We start from the raw sequence: 20,263 nt of genomic DNA, 5'->3' as shown, positions 1-20,263 counted from the left end.
AGTTGCCAATTATTATTTTTAAATATTTTAAATTTCTATCAAGTGCAGTTTTTAAATTTAATTAAAAATTCCTAAAATTAATTTTAAAAATATTATACAAGTTTAATTTTACAATATTATTTAACACTTAATCGTTAAAAATATGACATCATAGAATAACGTCATAATAACATAAACAGCTGTCTTTGAGCGACGTTCGAATTAGATTGTGACGTCACTGTAATAAAACAAGCCAGCGCGATGCATAGAAAAAAATAACTTTTATTAAAAGAACAAAAATAGTACTAGAACGAAATAAATTGTTATCAAGAAATATAAATAAACATAATTAGATTCGCAAAAAAACTTTAAAAATCAGCAACTTCGCCTAAATAAAACGTTATCTGTAAAAAGGAACATCTTTATCGGTAATAATCGATGATTGTTTACGTGACAATTAAGACCACGTGACCTTGAAACGTAATTAACACTACAGTGATTAAGAAAGAAGGAGTTGGTGGAAAATCCCCGATTATTTGGGGATATAAGGGGGTGGCGGGGGCCGCGTTTCTTCATTATTAAACGGGGTCGTTTCTGTGACGATATTTTGGTCCCCATTTTGCGAAGTTTTTTGGGTGAAAGTGCTCGTTGTTAAAGGCTGCGTTGCGTCTATTTCACCGTCGAATACGATAGGTGTCGCTGCTTTAAATATATTATTACTCCCGTGCTCGTTCATGCGTATCGGGGTCTCTTTTCTTTTCCGCGATCTCGCACTGTTCATTCGACATTTAACGACCGCCACAATGATAACTATGACGACACAAACAATAACAACTGCGATGATTATGATGCTCGTCGCGCTGTCCCCTCCAGCTTGTTGGATTTCCTCTTCTTCATCTTTAGTGGTGGTTGTCGTGGTAACCTCAGGGGGGGTGAGGGTGGTTGTTGGGGGGAGTACGCGGGGCTTTTTCTTTAAACAAGAGTTTTTACGTTGTAGTTTGACGTCATCAACATCAAAACCAGCGTCAAAAAATCTGTAAAAATATTTTTATTGTAAGTAATGGGAATTAAACCAAGAACCCAAAGTAATTTAAAAGAACACTAAAAAGGCTGGCAGCAGAATACGAACTTAGACACTTCATATTTTATTTATTTATCCTCGATGTGGGAAGATCGAATGCGCACTTAAACCTAGAGTAACATCAGTTACCCTGACCCAGTCTCAAGTTAACTTTAGCAGTTTGGGATATTATAAATTATAATTGCCTGATAATTAATTTGCTGATTAAGTGCTAGGTCAGCAGGAGTTTATACCGTTTATAGAGCCTTACTCAAGGGGTGATACAGCATGAGGGGGCGCTACAGCCTTACTCAAGGGGCGCTACAGCCTTATTTAGGGGCGCTACAGCATGAGAGCAGTGGGGGTCGAACCCACGACTTCATGTAGACAAGTTTTTTTACCACTTAATGATCTAACAACAAACTTACTTGTCAATCACTTTCCGATTAATTTGATCGACGGATTCGAATATCTTTGTTGCCATGGCAGCGATCTGAGAAAATGGGCACTCATCCATAAAGGAAAGTGAACTGTTGCACCACGAGAACACGACAGACCCGGATGTTGGAGGATAAACGAAAATATTCGAAGCAGAACGGTCACCCCAAATACCCCGAATGACGTTAATTAACCGAGACGAATCAAGGGCCGTGAAATTCTAAAAATATTAAATAAGTCATTTTAATAAACAATGATGACGTCATTACAGTTATTGATGACGTCACAATACAACTTAAGTTACCTTTAAATTGTAGTTTTTGATTCTCATCGTGAACAAATGATTTTCCTCGAATTTATCCCCACCGCTAGATGTCGGGTCGGCGACGTAAACTTCGACCAAAACTCGCTCCGATTTGACTCCGAGTTTAGTGACAGCTGAGACTCCGCCCTTCCACACCACGTGCGTGGAGTTAAACCTTTGAAGGTTTGTGACGTCATCAATCGTTGGCAAGCCAACCAGAGTCCATTTAGAACTGTCCACAGCGACCCACATGGGTAACCCGTCCCCCCACGGAACAAGAATGGGTGAAACGGGGGTTTCCCTGCTTTGAAATAAACTTTTTGGTATTTTTGTAGTCGATTGTTTTCCAATGTTCGTCGAAAGCTTTATGACGTAGTTAGGATCAGTAAGAAGCATCGGCGCGAGGGTGGTTATAGGTTTTAAAGTTGTAGTAGTTGTTGTAGAAGTAGTAGTGGGGTATGTTATCGTTGCAGGCCTTGTTGTTGTTGTTGTAAATGTTGGGGGTTTTGTTGGAGGGGGAGGGGTGGGTAACGCGGGCTTTGTTGTTGTTGTAGATGTTGTGGTTGTTGATTCCGTTGTTGTAGTTGTTGATCGTGTTGAAGATGTTGTTGTTGTGATTGAATTTGCACAAGGACCAAACAAACTCAACTTCACATATTTCAACCTAAACTTCGGACGAAAATTATCCGCAAAATCTCGAATCGCACGATCCCTTTGATCATCCTTTGTGACGTCATCATTGCCGCTCATGATCGCCCACAAGCGACGAACTTTGGCCAAGTTACATTGTGTCTTGGATCCGAGACTATTATCAAACCACGTGATCACGAGTTGCTGTTGCCCTTTGTCGACCTTAGCAAATGTCACGTGACCAGGAGGAGCTACGTCATCCCAAAGAGACCCGAGCGCGATCGTGAGCAATCTTCCGACAATACTGTCGATCGTGTGAGGGGGGATTGTGTCGTCATAATGGGTAAAAACAAGAGTGAATCGATGATTGAGGGCACGAGGTCGAGAAGTGAGGTGAATGGAGAAGGAGTCGGTCGTCGATTTTCCCCCAGAATCTTCCGCGATTAAAAGAAAATCGGTCGGAGCCTGAAAAAGAATTATGACGTCATAATTATAAAATAATATAACGAGGATATTGATAACTATTTAAAATAAAAAACTGTCTACTAATTTTTTCTAAAAATTTAATCAAATTAAAATGTTAAAACAGATACGTCACTACAATGACGTCACAACTTACCGTAGTTTCTCCTTTAATCGGTCTGGGGGCAACCCCGTAAATAAGAAGAGAGGGGGAATCCAACATCAACCACGTGGGTTGAAACGAAGCCATACCAACTAAACTCAAAGTCAGTGACCCCGTGTCACCTTCTTCAAGGTCATAGAACACGTCACGCTCGATTCTGTGTTCGAAGTAAGTGCTCCCTTTTACTGTGACATCATCAATGCCTCGTCGATTCTCAGGCGGGGTGTTGTTCATTTCAGGTAATAGGGAAAGAGGGAGTTTAGGGACGGGAGAGCTGGGTGAGGGAAGTTTGGGGCGATTAAACACGTGGTCAGGAAGACGCGTCGCCCCCGGGGGTCGGTAAGGTACGGGCGACGCCCTCAACATTCCAATGTGGATTCGCTTTCGTCCCTTTTGGGGGATATCAATGCTTTCTTCCAGGGGTAAAATAGGGGTTGCGTAAATCCCCGGGGAGTCAGCGAGAAGATCAAAATCGGGGTCAATCCCGGGGTGAGGAGTCGCTCGGGGTCGGGGGTAGGTGGGGGATTTAAAACGATTTAAATCTGATTGCCTAAAATAAAATATATTTAGTATATAATTAATTACCATAATGACGTCACAATAACAAACAATACCTTTTCTTCCGCAGAAGTTCGGGATTTCTTAAATGCTGTTTTCTATTTTCAACTCTCCATTGCACGACCTTTAACCCAAGATTATTTGACATCTCACCGTTCAAAGTCGTGACCTCGATTCGCCTGAGTAACTCCCAATCAGTGGCGTCACTGCCACACGCCATCGGCCACGAGATCACAACCCCTGCTCCACGTGCGAAGCCATCACCCTGCCCCACCATATAAGCATTGTGTTTTGAGGGACTTCCTTGTTCGATTGTGACGTATGCAGGGTTGACCTTTGAACCCATAAACGTACAAAGATCGAGTACAAGGTCAACTCTCTGTTTGAAGGTCAAATCCTCAATACTGCCCTCGAGTGTAAGAGATATAGTGGCGATCGCTTCCGTTGGGTGGCAGTCGATGTCAGGTTGGTACGTCATCATATCTCTGACGTCATTTACCTGGATCGAACATGGGATAGTTGCGGTAATGACGTCATTATTCAGCACTGTGATGACGTAATGATAAGGCAATCCAACATGGTTTGACAAAGGAACACCTTGTAAAAGAGTGACGTCATCTTTAAATACTAGCCAGTTAGTGACGTCATCATCGACGAATTGTACCTAAAAAACAACAAAATATTATGACGTAACAATATATGGAAATGTCACGCGCGAAAACGATCAATTTTCAGAAATTTAAGACAACAATAAACAAAACAATTTAACAAATTGTCGTCGGGTGACATCATAAAGGCGCCATATACGTAATTAAAATGTCAGTGACGTCACAGTGTTTGATGTAGGATCAATTTCCACTTAGAAAGAGATTAAAAATATTGGAATTTGCGAATAATAATTAATAAGATTTTAAAAATATCAAAAATCGATCCAAGGTCTCGATAACCGATATTCGCGTTTCTATTTATGACGTCACAAAGTCATTGGCAAGATTAGATATCGACCTTCGGTTAACTACGAATTAATCGCTCAATCGCGTTTTATATTTATAACACTGGGTATTGTTACGTCATAATAGTTTCAAGTTACGATAATTGTTTCGAACACGAAATTTAACAATTAAATTTTTTGAACAAACATTCGTCTGGAATTTTGTGACTTTAATTGTTTTGTGATTGTGACGTCACATACCACATCTACACCGCAATCCATTAACGGTAAATAATTGAAAGTTAATGAACCGAAACAAACGTCGAAGTGTAAAATATGTCGTCTTTCGACAATAACTAATAAATTGTTTATGGAACCAACCGAATGTGACGTCACAATAGAAGTACAATGGAAAGCTTAAATAATCGTCACAGTAACCGATAAAAGTTTTTAACGGAAGCGAGAAAACACTGAAAACAAAATCCGAGATTTTATGAAAAGATTTTATTTTTATTTTCCCATTTTCTTATAAGTTTGTTGCAACGGAAAACTAATTAAGATTTTAACAAGTTTAATTCCAATCCCACCTTAAAAGATTTACAACTTTTCACCTTTGCCTTAACAGCTGCGTTATACATCAAACTATGACGTCATAATCAAAGTCATTGTGGCGTGGCGGGTTGTATAAACGGTTGGTTTGTCGTGAAAGTAAAAATTTAATTTAAACTTGAAACTTAAATATTTACAAATAAAGGGAAACATTACCACACGTGAACTTTACAAAATGTCGAAATCTGAACCTTAAATAATCCCCCTCCCTACAGAGTTTCTAAACCGGCCCTGTCTTTAGTTTTTTTCGCAAATTAAAAAAAAGCGTTTTCCCACATTTTTAATAAAAAATAAATTGTGAAAAATGGTTTGTTAATTGGCAAGCGACATAACTAGGCTATTTCAACAATTTTATTATATTTACACAAAATCATCGCTCTGACGTCACAATGCCCTTTTTAACATCAAACCATTCATAAAAAGCGCCGGCACGCTGCACATAAAAGCGGTTATATGACGTCATAATAGAAATTATGAACACCAAATATTTAAAGTAGAAGATTAAAGATTAACCAAAATTAATAAAAGTTAAAAATTTCAGAAATATAATATTTCCAAACACACTTATATCACGTGATCACCCCCAATCACAAACGTGACAATTGCGAAATTATGACGTCACAAAATAAAGACGCGATCAAATTTCAAACATGAAAAATCGAAGAGATTTCTGTAACTCAATATCTTAAAATATTTCACGAGAAATTTGAAGATAAAATCAACATTTTTTCAAATTCGGTTTCGACGAATTTCTAACAATTTAAATTAAATTTCGTTTCTGATATTTATCGAAGTTTAATATCGCGATAGTGCGCGGTTTGATTATGACGTCACAAAAAGTTTCTATTCCCAAAAGAACGAAAAATATCTTAATAAAAAACACTGTTCGTTTTAACCAATAAAACCGCAATATTCGAGCCAACATAATAATAATGACGTCATATTTATAAACTATGACGTCACAGAAACGAAGATCAAGTTTACGTTACCTTAAATTATTAAAAACGTACACGGGAAAGTACTTAAAAAATTTAATGACCGCCTTGTAGAATAATTGAAATTGTTATAAATTCTCGGCACAACAAAACATGGTTGTGACGTCATAAATAGAAGAGTTCCTTTATTAAGTTCTTGAACCGAATTTAAAATTAAACAAAAAATCAATTTTAAATTAAATTCAAATTTGAAATAAATTTCGTTTAAATTTGGTTTAAAATTGAAATAAAATCAATAACTTTCACCAACCTTAAACTTTGTTCCTTCCTCTACTAACTGGGGGCGCGTCTCTGTGACGTAATAAGCCACTGAAGTATTAAACAATCGACCAGCGATGGCTTCGAAGTGGCACGATTCACCCAACCCCCATTCACCCTCTGATGTCATCAAATCGTCTTGTGACGTCATATCTTCTTCGGCAAAAAATAAACTTTTACTCGGTTCCAGAACATCTTGATTTGTTTGACAAACGACTGGCTGTGACGTCACAATAAAGAAAATAATTAAAAACATATTTCGATATAAATGTCTCGTTTTTCCCATTTTATTATGACGTAATAAATATCCTTTATTTGCGGGGAATTGGTTTTCTGCTCGGCGGGCAGCGGCGTCAAGTTGTGTTCGAGATTTCATTATTTAAAAAGTCTAAACGTTCTAGAATTGAAATCTTCTGTCAATATTAAATCCAAATATCTCAAATCTTAACTTATTGAAAATTATTCCATCATATTCGACAAACAAGACATTCTGTGACAACAAAGAAGGTAAACAATGGCCATTATTACAAAACAAACATGAGAATAGTAATAGTTTGGCATCTTGACGAAGGCGTTTTTCGACTACGGGCCTTTAGGCTAACTTTTAAGTGCTTAAATTGAGAGAAAATGACATAAGTACCCGTACATCACATTAACCAAACTATATTTTATTCGGCAAGCCTAAAATTGAGTCTACTACATTTCTGTGCAAGTAAATCTTACTCTAATTGCTCTGAGACGCCAAGGCTAAGTTTTATTGACATAAACAAGTAAATTTTAAGTTTTTGTGTTACTTATATTCAAGTAGTTGAAGCAGATGATTGCTCAAACACTTTATGATACGCGTGACCATTTAAAATAATAATGATGTAACCTTATTTTTCCTCATTAAACTGAATTTCAAAACAACTTTAAAATTAGCTTGTTAAAGGTTGCTACAATCGACTGGGGGTCGATTTAATTCCAGAACTAATCTTTTAATCTCATAATCAAGTCAACTTTATAAACTCTCTTAATCGAATGCGATTTTAAATCGAATTTTAGCAAGATTAAAAATTTTCAACACTTCTTAAACGGAAACAAAATTAGGCCACCATTAATAAGTTCACGTTAAGGTCTGACAATCGCGCTTATGACATCACAATATAACTTCTATGACACGACAACTGTGAATTGTAAGAATGGAATGAGAGAATTCTCTCCTATTGGGAATGTAGTAGGCGGCAAGGGGCGAACAACAAAATTTAAAAAGGGCAAAAAATACTAAAATCGATTAAATTTTTCGCCTAATTCTTAAATTTAATACTTCTAGCAACAATGAATTGCTTATCACCTGTTATATTACATCAATGAGGTGAATACTTACAAGTTTAACGCGTTAAACAGTCGTTAAAAGGTCAATGCTTCAACATAGGCAACAAAACTAAAAGTTAAACCAAAAACTTTAAAGTCAAACTAACATATATTCGCCAACCTAAATTTATATTCCTATGCATTTTTAAACCTTCAAACAGGCACGTTTAAATGGAAAGCAAACACTATAACCCGGTCAAATAAATTTTATGGCAAGTTAGGAAAACATCATAAAAATACTAACTTTTAAACATCAAAACTCCCATAAAATTTAACAACTTTCCTATTAAAGTTTTGGCATATTTCGAACCCATAAAAATTGTTTTTTAACAGCAACAAAATTATGAAATATTTACTTCAGTAAATACGCCAAAAACTCAATTTTGTTTTAAGTGTACACATATATAATGTAATAGTAAAATTTTTGTGCAATATTGACTTTAAATTTGTGTATAAAAATGTTTCGAAATGTCGTAGGATACTTTCTTAAAAGAATTAATCCATCTAACCAGCAGTTTTATTGTGATTCACAGACCGTAAAAGCTTTCAATAGAACGAACCCCCATTCCTATTAGAGATGGAATTCCTTCCTAAATTAAACTCTAAACAATTTTGACCGGTAATTAACCTTCACTTTAAGTTTCGACAAAATTAAATATTATTCTAACTAATTACTAAAATAAAAACCCAATCAGTTTAAAATAAATCACAATTTGACTCAATATTTCATTTAAAAAATAATTTTAATCAACATTTTTTTCACTTTAACAACCAATAACTTAAACAAACTTTTCCAGTAACTTTAAAACCTCTCTTCACATTATACTTGTATGTTACGTCATATTATGTAAAAGTGACGTCATAATACACATTATCACGCCCAGGATTACGTGTTGTTGAACATTAAACTTGCTTGTTTTATGTAAACAAAATTTACCGGGATTCACCGACTTAAAGGTCCTATTTTTTCTCTATTTTTTCCTCAATAATATAAAGTAAATTTATAAAAAACTGCAAAGCCAAAAGTTGCAACAATTTGAGACCTGCTCGGTTTATAAATCTAAAAACAAAAAATTTAATACCATAACATTATTTTTATAATTTAAAAATTAATCTACAAAACGCTTTTGTAACATTTTGAGGGCAATTCTAGCTACGTAACAACTTAAAACACTTGAGTTATGTGACGTCATAAACCTACTTATAATTACGAACAAATACTTAAACGATTTTTTAATATTTTGTTCAAATAAAGACAATAAAAGGCAAATAAAAGCTTACTAACTTACTTTTACTATGCTTTAATTATTTAATATTTTAATTTATGTTTAAACTTAATCAATTTTTGTGATTTTATTTTCTAAAAAAAGTTTAAAAATTGTAATATTTAAATCAAAAAAATCAATATTTCAACTTTTTAAAAACTTGCTTATATTCATCTCGGTTGAGTTATTAGACAAGTATGAGGTCACACAGGTGGAGTGTGACGTCATAGTTCAGGTAAAGCGTGAATAATTCATTGCTGGATTATTACGGTGGTTACCCTGATTTGAAACTTTTCACCTAATTACTTTAAAAATCGTTTTTTTTTTAATTTTGCGAATTTTTTTAATTACTTTTTTAATAATTTTCGTTTAAAGTAAAATTAATTTACTTTATTAATACAAATATCAACTTTTTATTTATTTAAATTAATTTTTCCTGTTCAAATATTATAATTTTTGTCACTTTTTATTAATTTCCAATAAAACCTCCAACCCTCTAAGCTTGTTACTTTTAACAATCGATAACAATTAACTAATACATCATACGAGCTCTCCTTATTATAACGTCATAGAAGCTATTATACCGACACAATCAGATATATTTTTTCAACTGAATATCACTCACAAATCTCAAGTGTCAACTATTTTTAAGCCCTAATTGATGTTACTATCTCTGTACTGTCAAGTTACTTATGGTAAGTAGTTAGTATACTGGCAATTAATTAAATAAAATTTCGATATTTTTACAAATCAATTTTCTAACTTTTAAAAACTACAAAATTTTGATAATTTAAACTTTTAGATTTGTCAAATTTGTTCTTTTTTAATTGAATTTATATAATAAATAAATTAATATATTTCTCTATCTTTATTATCTGTTTAAACAGATTAACTAATATAACACTAAACAGACGATTTGTAAAATTAAACTAAGCGAGGATCTATTTGAAAGCTTTAAATTGTGTTAAAGAATGTGACGTAACAAAAAGTTGATTGTGATGTCAACATGTAAGTAGTATTGGGTTTCAAGAAAAACATAAATTCTCAATTTACAGCTTTTATATACGACAAACTCTTATATATACGACTTAAAGTTGCTAAATACTTTCTACAGACAAACTACGTCACTTCACTACAATTCTAACTCTTTGTGACGAAATAAATAATGACAAACGGCTAAAACACGACTAGTTACCTCTAGCTTACTTAAATTAAATGATATTCCACTTTCCACTTATAGTAAGCGAGGCGAACGATGTTGTTATAAAAACAATGATACAAACAATTTATTAGCAAGGTGGTAGCGCCCACTCACGACCGGATTTATATGCTAAGTTAGTAGAAAAAAATAACTCGACACATTTCCATTTTTGCATTAAAGAAAATCAATGTATTATATAAAACAAAAAAATGATTAAAAAATAATAATTTATAGTGTATATCACATAAATATATTTATTTTTATAACGTAATTAAGATTAATATTTAAGCGCCTTGTTTTTAAATAAAAATTGTAAAATACATTAAATTTTTAATTACTTTTTTAATTTTATTTTTAATTTATTGAAAGCAAGGTCGTTTTATGTGTTTTTTTGCAAACTATTCAGGTACAAAATGTTTTTATGTAATATAATATACTTGTGACGTCATTGTTGCTTGGTTACTTTTAACGTTGTCTAGCAACTAGTTTAAACTATTCGAAATTCTAAAGATTTCAGAAGCAAGGTCGTTTCAGATTTCTGTTGTTCTTGTGACCTTAGACACCTAAGATAGTTTAACAAAAAGGAATAAAAAACAACAACGCACAGTTACAATAACATTCTGTAGGCTGCCTGTCTATAAAAATGTAAGCCTAATTCTAGTAGCAGCTAACGCGATTTTTCTGTTAGAAGTGGTTTATTTAAAATTTATAGCTTATTGTAAATATCATCTATTTGTGCATGCTTTTTAGAAATTTATATCTGAAAAATGTTGGTTAAAAAAGAGAATTTAGTTGCTCAAAAACTCAAGAATTCTTGCTACAAAAACGGGAAAGAAAAAGACCCCAGAAAATGTGCAAAATTTTTGCACGAACTTGGATTGGTTTATAGAGAAAGATTTTTAAGTTCTGAAAGTTTAAATGAAAAAATCTACAACAGGAAAATGTGTGTTATGCAGTGTACAATATTACTTAATGCTGCTATTGTGAGAAACCCTGAAAACAAGGACCAAGTTGAACGAGATCTTTGCCAATTTTGCTTCGAACTTCTTGAAATCTCGACGGCAAAGAATAAGGATAGTGACCTCATAATGGTAACAAATAAAATTAAGACTTCAATTCAAACAATGAGAGAAAACATCGCAGAACTATCCAGAAAAATTAAAATTATTCCTAAAGATGCAGAAGGCATAACTTTTGAATTGCTAAAAAAAGAAAAAATTAAAAATATTAAAGAAATACAAACTGAAGTTTCCGAAACTTTTAAAAACATCATGCAGGATCTTTGTCGTTTGTGTATTAAAATAATGGGAAATCCCCCTTGTAGATTTGCTTTGGTTGGACTTGGGTCACTTGCACGCAAAGAAATAACTCCTTACTCTGATTTTGAACACATTATTGTCCTTGAAGATGGATTAAAAGATTATGAAAACGTCAAGAAATATTTTAGATGGTTTGCTTTAATTTTTCAAGTTGTTTTGATTAACTTAGGAGAAACAATTGTTCCATGTGCAGATATACCAAGTATAAATGGTGGAGAACATTCAGTGTTCAAGTTCTTCGATGGGAATACACCTCGTGGTGTTTCCCCTGATGGTATGGTGCCTTATGCTTGCAAAAATCCACTTGGTCGAATGTTTGAAACTGAAAACAAGAAGTTTACACTTGAACTAATTCAACCTGTAAGCATAATGGCAAGTTTTATTGACTCAGAAGAAGATATTAAGAATGGATACCACTTGGCTGAAATGCTAACCATGGCTTGCTATGTGGCTGGAGATATTGGAATTTATAAAGAATTTGATGATTTGGCTAAACAAAGACTTCAACCTATTAAGGAAAATGTTTTTCTTACTTCAAACCAAAAGGAGCTTATTGCAAACTTTAAACAGTTCTCTGTTTGGGAAAGCTTTGGAATCAAGAAAAGATCGGATGAATATATTTTAAGTGTTAAAAGAATGGTTTACAGAAGTTCAACTTTATTTATTTCAGCTTTTGGTAGGCAGCATGGAATTGAAGCTGCCTCCTGCTTTGATATTGTAAAGGAATTAGTAAATGCAAATTTATTCCATTCCAGTGATAAAATTATATTTGAATTTGCAATTGCTGTTGCATGTGAAACAAGGTTAAAGATTTGTATTAAAAATAACTCACAAAATGAAAAGGTTGAGTCTCTACAAGCTAACTCGGAAGTTATTGAAGAAGTTGGAATTAAAAGTATTTTGGAATATTTTATTTGTGTTTATAATTTACAGTATAAAGCACTAATTTTAACAGAAGATCCAAGATTAGCTAAGTATATGAATAAACACAATTTTAAACCTATGAAAGACCCAAATAGTGAAAATGTACTGCGTTTAATGATTTTATATTATCTTAATCAATATGAGAATGTAATTCAACTTGCTTTAGAACTTTTACAAGAATCTGAAAATCCTTTATATTATGACCACATTGCTAACTCTTATTCCCAATTACGTGAAAATAATAAAGCAATAACATATTATGAGAAAATGCTAAAACTTGATTTATTAGATTTAACTCGAGCTCACATAACATCTTGTATTGGGAGCTGTTATTATGATCTTCATAGATTTTCTGAGGGACTGCAGTATCAAGAGGAAGCCTTAGAAATGTATTTTCTTCTTTACCAAGCTCCTGAAATAGCATCCTGTTACAAACTTATTGCAAATTGCAAAGTTGGTTTAAAGTTATATTTGGACGCTTCAGAATACTTTGAAAAATCTTTGAATATGTTTCAAAAGTTATCATCTTTAAATACACAAATCAACTATGATGAGGACATTGCAAATTTATATATCCGATGTGCAAACTGTAAACTTAGTGTACGACTTTACAACCAAGCATCCAATTACTTTCAAAAAGGAGTTGAAATGTTGGAAAAAAGATCGCAAAACCAAGCAACCGATGTTAAACTTGCCAAAGTCTATCTAGATTATGGAACATGTAGAAGTAGTCTTACGTATAACAAAGAAGCACTTGTTTTGTTTGATAAAGCATTGGAAATTTTTAACAATGCTCCTAAATTAACAAAGACCATGGATAAAGCTAGGGTATACATGGAAATTGGTCAGTGTAAATTTGAACTCGGTTTGTACCATGAAGCTCTTAAATATTTTAGAATATCACAAACAAGTTTCGAAACAATTACCCCTGACGAAATTCATCGAGGACGACTTGTTCAAAATTACTTGAATATTGGCAGGACACTAGCTCAACAAAACTCACATAAAGAGGCATTCGAATATTTTGACAAGGCATTTGAAATAACAAAATCAAATTGCAATGTTCATTTTAGTTTTGATATTGTTCCCTCAAAAACAATGAAGAAAGAAGAAACCCAACCATTCATGTCAACTACAGACCCACTAAAAGAACCCCAAGTTAATAAACCCATCGAAATAAATCAAAATGTAAATGACCAAATGGCCTATTTATTGCAATATTTAGGTAATAACACTCTCTCCAAGGAAAACTATAAGGATGCTCTGAATTATTTTTTAAAATCTGTTGAAGTTTTTGAGCATAGTTCATCAACGATCGTAGATCAAACTCAACTAGAAACTAAAGCCAAGGTTTGGAGTCTTATAGGTCGGTGTTATGGTTGTATGTATTTGTATACCCAAGCATTTGAAGCATTAAACAAAGCTATTAAAATGTTTGAAACTTTAACTTTACCCCCTGCTAGTGATGTTTTAGTGGCTTATATAAATTTAGCAGATCTTAAAAAATCTACTGGACTTGAGATTGAAAGTATTGGTTGTTATCAGAAAGCAATCGATATTATAAACCAGAACAAAATTCCAGTTACAAAGTTTAGAATTGCTACAATCTACGAAAAAGTTGGAGAAATGCAATATCGAAATCAATTACATAAAGATTCGACTTTATCATTTGAAAATGCTTTACAGCTTTGCATGGATATTACTGAAGACGAGTCCACTGATATTCTAATAGCAACTACATGCACTAAGCTTGGAGCAGCATATTACTATTCTGGCCAAACTACCAAAGCTACTGCTTGTTTTCAGAGATCACAAGACATTTTTCATAAGGGGGGAGTTATACTTAGCAAAGCTTATGAATTAAATTGTAAACTTCTTGATTTAGCAACATCAAAGCTTTTTTTTGAGTTTATAACAAATTTTTGTGTTTATAAGTAATCAAAGTTGACTGATTTTAATTGTTAGTTGTTCTTACTAATGGTAAATAACCATAAATACAACTTAGGTTTATAAAAACTTTAAATTTGTTTTTTAAAAGTGTTCATTACTACTTACATTATAGCTACAATAATAAGAAAAAATATTTATAAAAAACATAAAATTACCTTCTTTTTTGTTTTCATTTTTTTCTTTCTTGTATTTTCCAGCATTCCTTACCTAAACATGTGATTTAAACTTCAGAGTCTCCTAAAAAGAATAAAATTTATTTGTTTTCCCGAAAAGTTCAAGTTTAATAAAAATTAAATATTACAAAAAGAGTTTGTTTATACTTATTTTATTAAACAAAATAGATTTTAAGATATAAAAAAACAAAAATTTAAAGTTAGCATATTTACTTTTACAACGTGTTACAAAAAAAACGTACGGGCGTTTTGTCAAAAAATACTAAAGCATTTAATATATAACTATTAAGTTACTTTAAATTTTAAATATATTTTAAAGTAAGAATTTTTAGTGAATACTTGCAAACCACTCAAGCACAAAATGTTTGCGCGTAATATAATGTCTGTGACGTCAATGTTGCTTAGGTACTTTCAACGTTGCCTAGCAACAATGTAAACAGACTGAATAACTAAAATTGTTTGGGTATTTTGAGTCGTCTTCAATTTTGTTACTTTTGACAAGTGAGGTGGTTTATTAGGAAGACAACACATAGTTACAATAACATTTGTGATCTGTTAGTGTATTAAAAGTAGCGAGAATTCCTGGCTGTTTAATGCAATTTTACACTTTCAGTTGAAGTGTCTTTTAAGGTAATTAAAAATGGTTTATCTTAATTTTAAACTTCAATTTTATGTAATTCAGTTATCAATTATTTGTACCTGTTTGTAAGCAATTGATATCGTGAAAAATGTTGGTTAAAAAAGAGAATTTAGTTGCTCAAAAACTCAAGAATTCTTGCTACAAAAACGGGAAAGAAATAGACTCCAAAAAATGTGCAAAATTTTTGCATGAACTTGGGTTGGTTTATAGAGAAAGATTTTTAAGTTCTGAAAGTTTAAATGAGAAAATCTACAACAGGAAAATGTGTGTTATGCAGTGTACAATATTACTTAATGCTGCTATTGTTAGAAACCCTGAAAACAAGGACCAAGTTGAACGAGATCTTCGTCAATTTTGCTTCGAACTTCTTGAAATCTCGACGGCAAAGAATAAGGATAGTGACCTCATAATGGTAACAAATAAAATTAAGTCTTCAATTCAAACAATGAGAGAAAACATCGCAGAACTATCCAGAAAAATTAAAATTATCCCTGAAGATGCAGATGGCATAACTTTCGAATCGCTCAAAAAAGAAAAAATTAAAAATATTAAAGAAATTCAAACTGAAGTTTCCGAAACTTTCAAAAACATCATGCAGGATCTTTGCCGTTTGTGCATTAAAATAATGGAAAATCCCCCTTGTAGATTTGCTTTAGTGGGACTTGGGTCGCTTGCACGCAAAGAAATAACTCCTTACTCTGATTTTGAACACATTATAGTTCTTGAAGATGGATTAGAAGATTATGAAAACATCAAAGAATATTTCAGATGGTTTGCCTTAATTTTTCAAGTTGTTTTAATCAACTTAGGAGAAACAATTGTTCCATGTGCAGATATACCAAGTATAAATGGTGGAGAACATTCAGTGTTCAAGTTCTTCGATGGGAATACACCTCGTGGTGTTTCCCCTGATGGTATGGTGCCTTATGCTTGCAAAAATCCACTTGGTCGAATGTTTGAAACTGAAAACAAGAAGTTTACGCTTGAACTAATTCAACCTGTAAGCATAATGGCAAGTTTTATTGACTCAGAAGAAGATATTAAGAATGGATACCACTTGGCTGACATGTTAACCATGGCTTGCTATGTGGCTGGAGATATTGGAATTTATAAAGAATTTGATGATTTGGCTAAACAAAAGCTTAAGTCGATCACAAGAAATGTTTCCTTTACTTCAAACAAAAAGGAGTTTATGGAAGCTCTAAAAGAGTTTCATATTTTGGACAGTTTTGAAAGAACAGAAACGTCAGTTAGAAATGTTCTAAACATCAAGCGAATGATTTACAGAAGTTCAACTTTATTTATTTCAGCTTTGGGTAGGCATCATGAAATTGAAGCTGCCTCCTGTTTTGATATCATTGATGAATTATTCAAGAAATCTTTATTGGAATTAGATGGTAAAATTAACTTGGAATTTGCTGTTGCAGTTGCATGTGAAACGAGGCTAAAAATGTACGAGCTAAAGAATTCGCAAGATGAAATTGCTGTCAACACTCAGACTCATTCTGAAATAATTAATGAATTGGGTATCAGAAGCATTGTAGAATATTTTGTTATTATTTCTACTGTACAAAGTCTTATATTAGGTTCTGGGTTGCACTTGGAAAAGAAGTTACCACAGGATATTGATTATGGTGCAGCAACTGACGTGAATGATGTAGATGGTCGTGTATGTTTGATTTTGTATTATCTAAATCATTATGAAAAGGCAATTAAAGAGGCTTCTAAACATCTTAAAAAGGTAGAAGATCCTTATTTTTATGATATTCTTGCGATATGTTATTTTCAACTGCAGGATTATGAAAACGCCGCCAAAAATTATGAGAAAAGGCTAAAACACGATTTACCAATTGATAGTAAAGCTCATGCAATGCACTCTCTTGGAATTTGTTTACTTAAGCTTGAAAAAAAATCAAAGGCGTTAGAAATTCAAGAAAAAGCTTTAAAAATATATTTAGGGTTGTCAGATAACAAAGACCTCGATCCTGATGTGGCCTCTTGTTACACTAAACTTGCGACTTGCAAAATGAGATTGGAATTATATTCGGAAGCTCTGGAAGATGTTCACAAAGCCAACAACATTTATCAACAGCTTTTATTAACAAAAGGGAATAAAAATGCTGTTTGGCAAGGAGAACTTGCTTACAATTTAGGTGTGATTGCAAACTGTAAAAACGGCCTAATGTTATATACAGAGGCATTCCAAATTTACGAACAGTCCATCGAAATGTTCGAAAAAACAACCATAAATGCAACGATGAATACCAATCTTGCTGAAGTTTATTCCAATTATGCAAGATGTAAAGATGAATTTGAATATACTGAGGAAGCAATCGATTTGTTCCAAAAGGCATTGGATATTTACAGAAATACTTCTCCCCTTGCTAAAGGAGATAAGGAAGTTGCTAAAATCCTTAGAACAATCGCTAACTGTAAGAAATCGATTGGTTTGTTGGAAGAAGCTGCCGTATATTTTGAAGAATCTTTCGAGACTTTAAAAACTTTGCTTCCTGACCAAACGCAAGCAAAAGGTTTTGCTGACTATTACTTTCATAAAGGTGAAATGGAAGCTGAACAAAACCAACATGAAGCAGCAATGGAGTATTTTAAAAAGGCATTGGAGGTAAACAAATCGGTTCCTGTCAACGATAGTAATACGGTACATATTTACAATGCAATATCGAAAAGTTTTTATGAAAACGAGAACAATCCTTCAGAATCAGTTAAATACTTGTTAAAGGCAGTAGAAACCTTACAAGCCATGAGTAAAAGTCCAGCAAATGAATACGAAACTGCATGTATTTTCCAAAATCTAGGTTTTTATTCCTATTCTGCAGGTCATTACAAAGAAGCGTTAGATTATTGTCAAAAAGTGTTGCTTATATATGAGAACAGTTCATTGACCCCATTGAGGCAACACCACAATTTAAGACTTGCAAACGTTTGGAACACAATTGGAATGTGCAAACTTAACTTACATGAGTACTCCCAAGCAATCGAGGCATTGGAAAAGTCCATTAAAATATGTGACACCATTTCACCATACCCAGCTTCTGATGTTTTCACAATCTATGAATTTTTAGGAGATGCAAGTTATTCGAATGGACTTGAGATAACAAGTATTAATTGCTATCAAAAGGCAATTGAAATTGCAACTAAGTATGAAGTTCCACTTCCAAAATTAAGTTTGGTTTCTATGTACACCAAAATAGGAGATATTCAGTATCAAAATGAACTATTTTTCGATTGTACAATTTCTTACCAAAAGGCTTTGGGAATTTTTCCAACCATTACTTCGAATAAATCTACAGAGATTGAAATTGCAAATACTTGTAGCAAACTTGGAGCAGCCTTTTTGTATTGTAAACAACCTTTTAAAGCTAGCGAATATGTTCAAAGGTCACAAGATATTATTCAAAATGAAAATTTTTACGATAGTTTATCAGACGTTTATCAAAACAATTGTTCAATATTAAACAACCTACAATCGGTGGTTTATGCTCGCCAGTTTTGTGTTTACAAAAATTCTATTTAAAATATTTTATTTAAACCTGTGATCGTAATATTGTAATTTAAAACCTTCAATTAATCTTTTCATTTAAATAACCGCTTAATGCAATTGTTGTATATTGATTTCTTCATACCCTTGCCCACTGCTTTTAACATTTATAGCAAATTTTTATTTTACAATATTTTCTCTTCAACATTTTTTTATCATCGAAACTTCTTATTTTTCAATGTTTACCCCTACAATATGCAACTTTTTGTTTAAAATATTCAAGGTGCTAAAATTATTTTAATTCAAAATTAGTTTTTTTAGTTCTTCAAACAAAAGCCATTTCTTCTGTTTTTAATATTGCATTTATAAATTACACCAATATTGTTATGCGAAGTAGTTTTAGATTTATACATTACTATTGCCCTTAATGTTCTAAAGTTAAATGTGCCAAATTAAGTGTGTTTTTAAAAAGTTATTTTTGATTTTTAATTTTGTGCTTTGCAAAATTTTAACTTAAATATCTGGAAAATAAAACACAAAATTACCATTTTTTAAATTCTATTTTGTTTCTTTTTTGCATTCCCAATCATTCCAGCATTCCTAACTTGAACAAGTAATTTAAACTTAAGGGTTTTAATCACCTCCTCATTTTCTGGTTCAACACTGTCCATTGCATACTTTCAATAAAGGTACAAACACATTACAGTTTAAGCAATATTCAAGTATAAGAGGTCATTAATTCCTGTGTAAACTATAATAACATACCATGACAACACAACTGCGTCAGATCACAATCCCATTTTAAATTCAGATGCCTTGATCCACTTAATAGTTTCGTAATGTTGAATTTAAGTGTAGAAGAACTGTAATGATGGTTAACATGTCAAATAATAGAATATTTAAAGCAAGCATATAGCAAAGCATTATAGAATAATACACACAAATAAATACAAATTTGTAATAGTACAATTTTTAAGGTATAAACATTACCTCTCCTCACCTTAAACTTTTATTCTATCTGTGACAATTTGGTGCTGAATATCAACATGGTACATGGCCATCATGTGACATAAACCTTGTATTGCATCTGTGAAAAAAACACAAACTATTCTATACAAGTGAATCATGTAAATATATTGTCACAATTTATTGTTTTTATATTGCCTATATGAATATATTCAAATTAATCATATTTTCCAACAATGTCAAGTAAAGTACAAGTAAAAATTACCTAGGACCATAAAGTAAAAGAGAAAATCATGAGCCTGAAATATAAGAGAGAATTAGAACCCAAAGCATGAACAGCAAAGTACAAGAGTTTTTCTACGAACTATAAAGTTCGGGGGATCCCAAAATTGTTTAAAAAAATTACGAAAAGTATAACACTGACCTTTACTGTGTAAATCACAGAACAGCTTGCTATGCTTGATGCTGATTGGCTATAAATTGTTTTTGGTCCCTGTTGAAGTGCAGGGTGCAGGTATTTCCATAAAAATGCTCTGTAACATAGTTTAAAAGCAAAACAATTTAACCAGGTAAAATTATAACACAA

At 32.6% G+C, this 20,263-nt stretch overlaps 3 protein-coding genes across 4 annotated transcripts in view; 1 reads left to right on the top strand and 2 right to left on the bottom strand.

Annotated features, from left to right (window-relative positions):
• Positions 1–241: 241 nt before the first annotated feature.
• On the bottom strand, positions 242–6,953 carry LOC145746094 (uncharacterized). Its single transcript, XM_082564283.1, has 6 exons — positions 6,380–6,953; positions 3,651–4,258; positions 3,031–3,586; positions 1,782–2,876; positions 1,468–1,697; positions 242–1,013 (listed from the first exon to the last, which is right to left on the bottom strand). The coding sequence occupies exons 1-6, from the start codon at positions 6,761–6,763 to the stop codon at positions 512–514; spliced, it is 3,375 nt and encodes a 1,124-aa protein (XP_082420409.1). The 5' UTR covers positions 6,764–6,953; the 3' UTR covers positions 242–511.
• Positions 6,954–6,971: 18 nt separating this feature from the next.
• Positions 6,972–20,263, bottom strand: part of LOC145746086 (SH3 and PX domain-containing protein 2B-like) — a 77,044-nt gene continuing 63,752 nt past the window's right edge. For both annotated transcript variants that reach the window (XM_082564275.1, XM_082564276.1), the window contains one exon: positions 6,972–6,984. The gene's annotated coding sequence lies outside the window, so the exon portion shown is untranslated. The remainder of the gene's footprint in view (positions 6,985–20,263) is intronic.
• Positions 15,106–19,153, top strand: LOC145745319 (uncharacterized). Its single transcript, XM_082563357.1, has 2 exons — positions 15,106–15,202; positions 15,283–19,153. The coding sequence occupies exon 2, from the start codon at positions 15,301–15,303 to the stop codon at positions 18,745–18,747; it is 3,447 nt and encodes a 1,148-aa protein (XP_082419483.1). The 5' UTR covers positions 15,106–15,202; positions 15,283–15,300; the 3' UTR covers positions 18,748–19,153.

This window comes from Corella eumyota, chromosome 3 (assembly GCF_963082875.1).
Source record: "Corella eumyota chromosome 3, kaCorEumy4.1, whole genome shotgun sequence".
Lineage (NCBI taxonomy): Eukaryota > Metazoa > Chordata > Ascidiacea > Phlebobranchia > Corellidae > Corella > Corella eumyota.
Note: the sequence above shows the minus strand (reverse complement) of the source record. Positions and strands in the feature narration are given on the sequence as shown.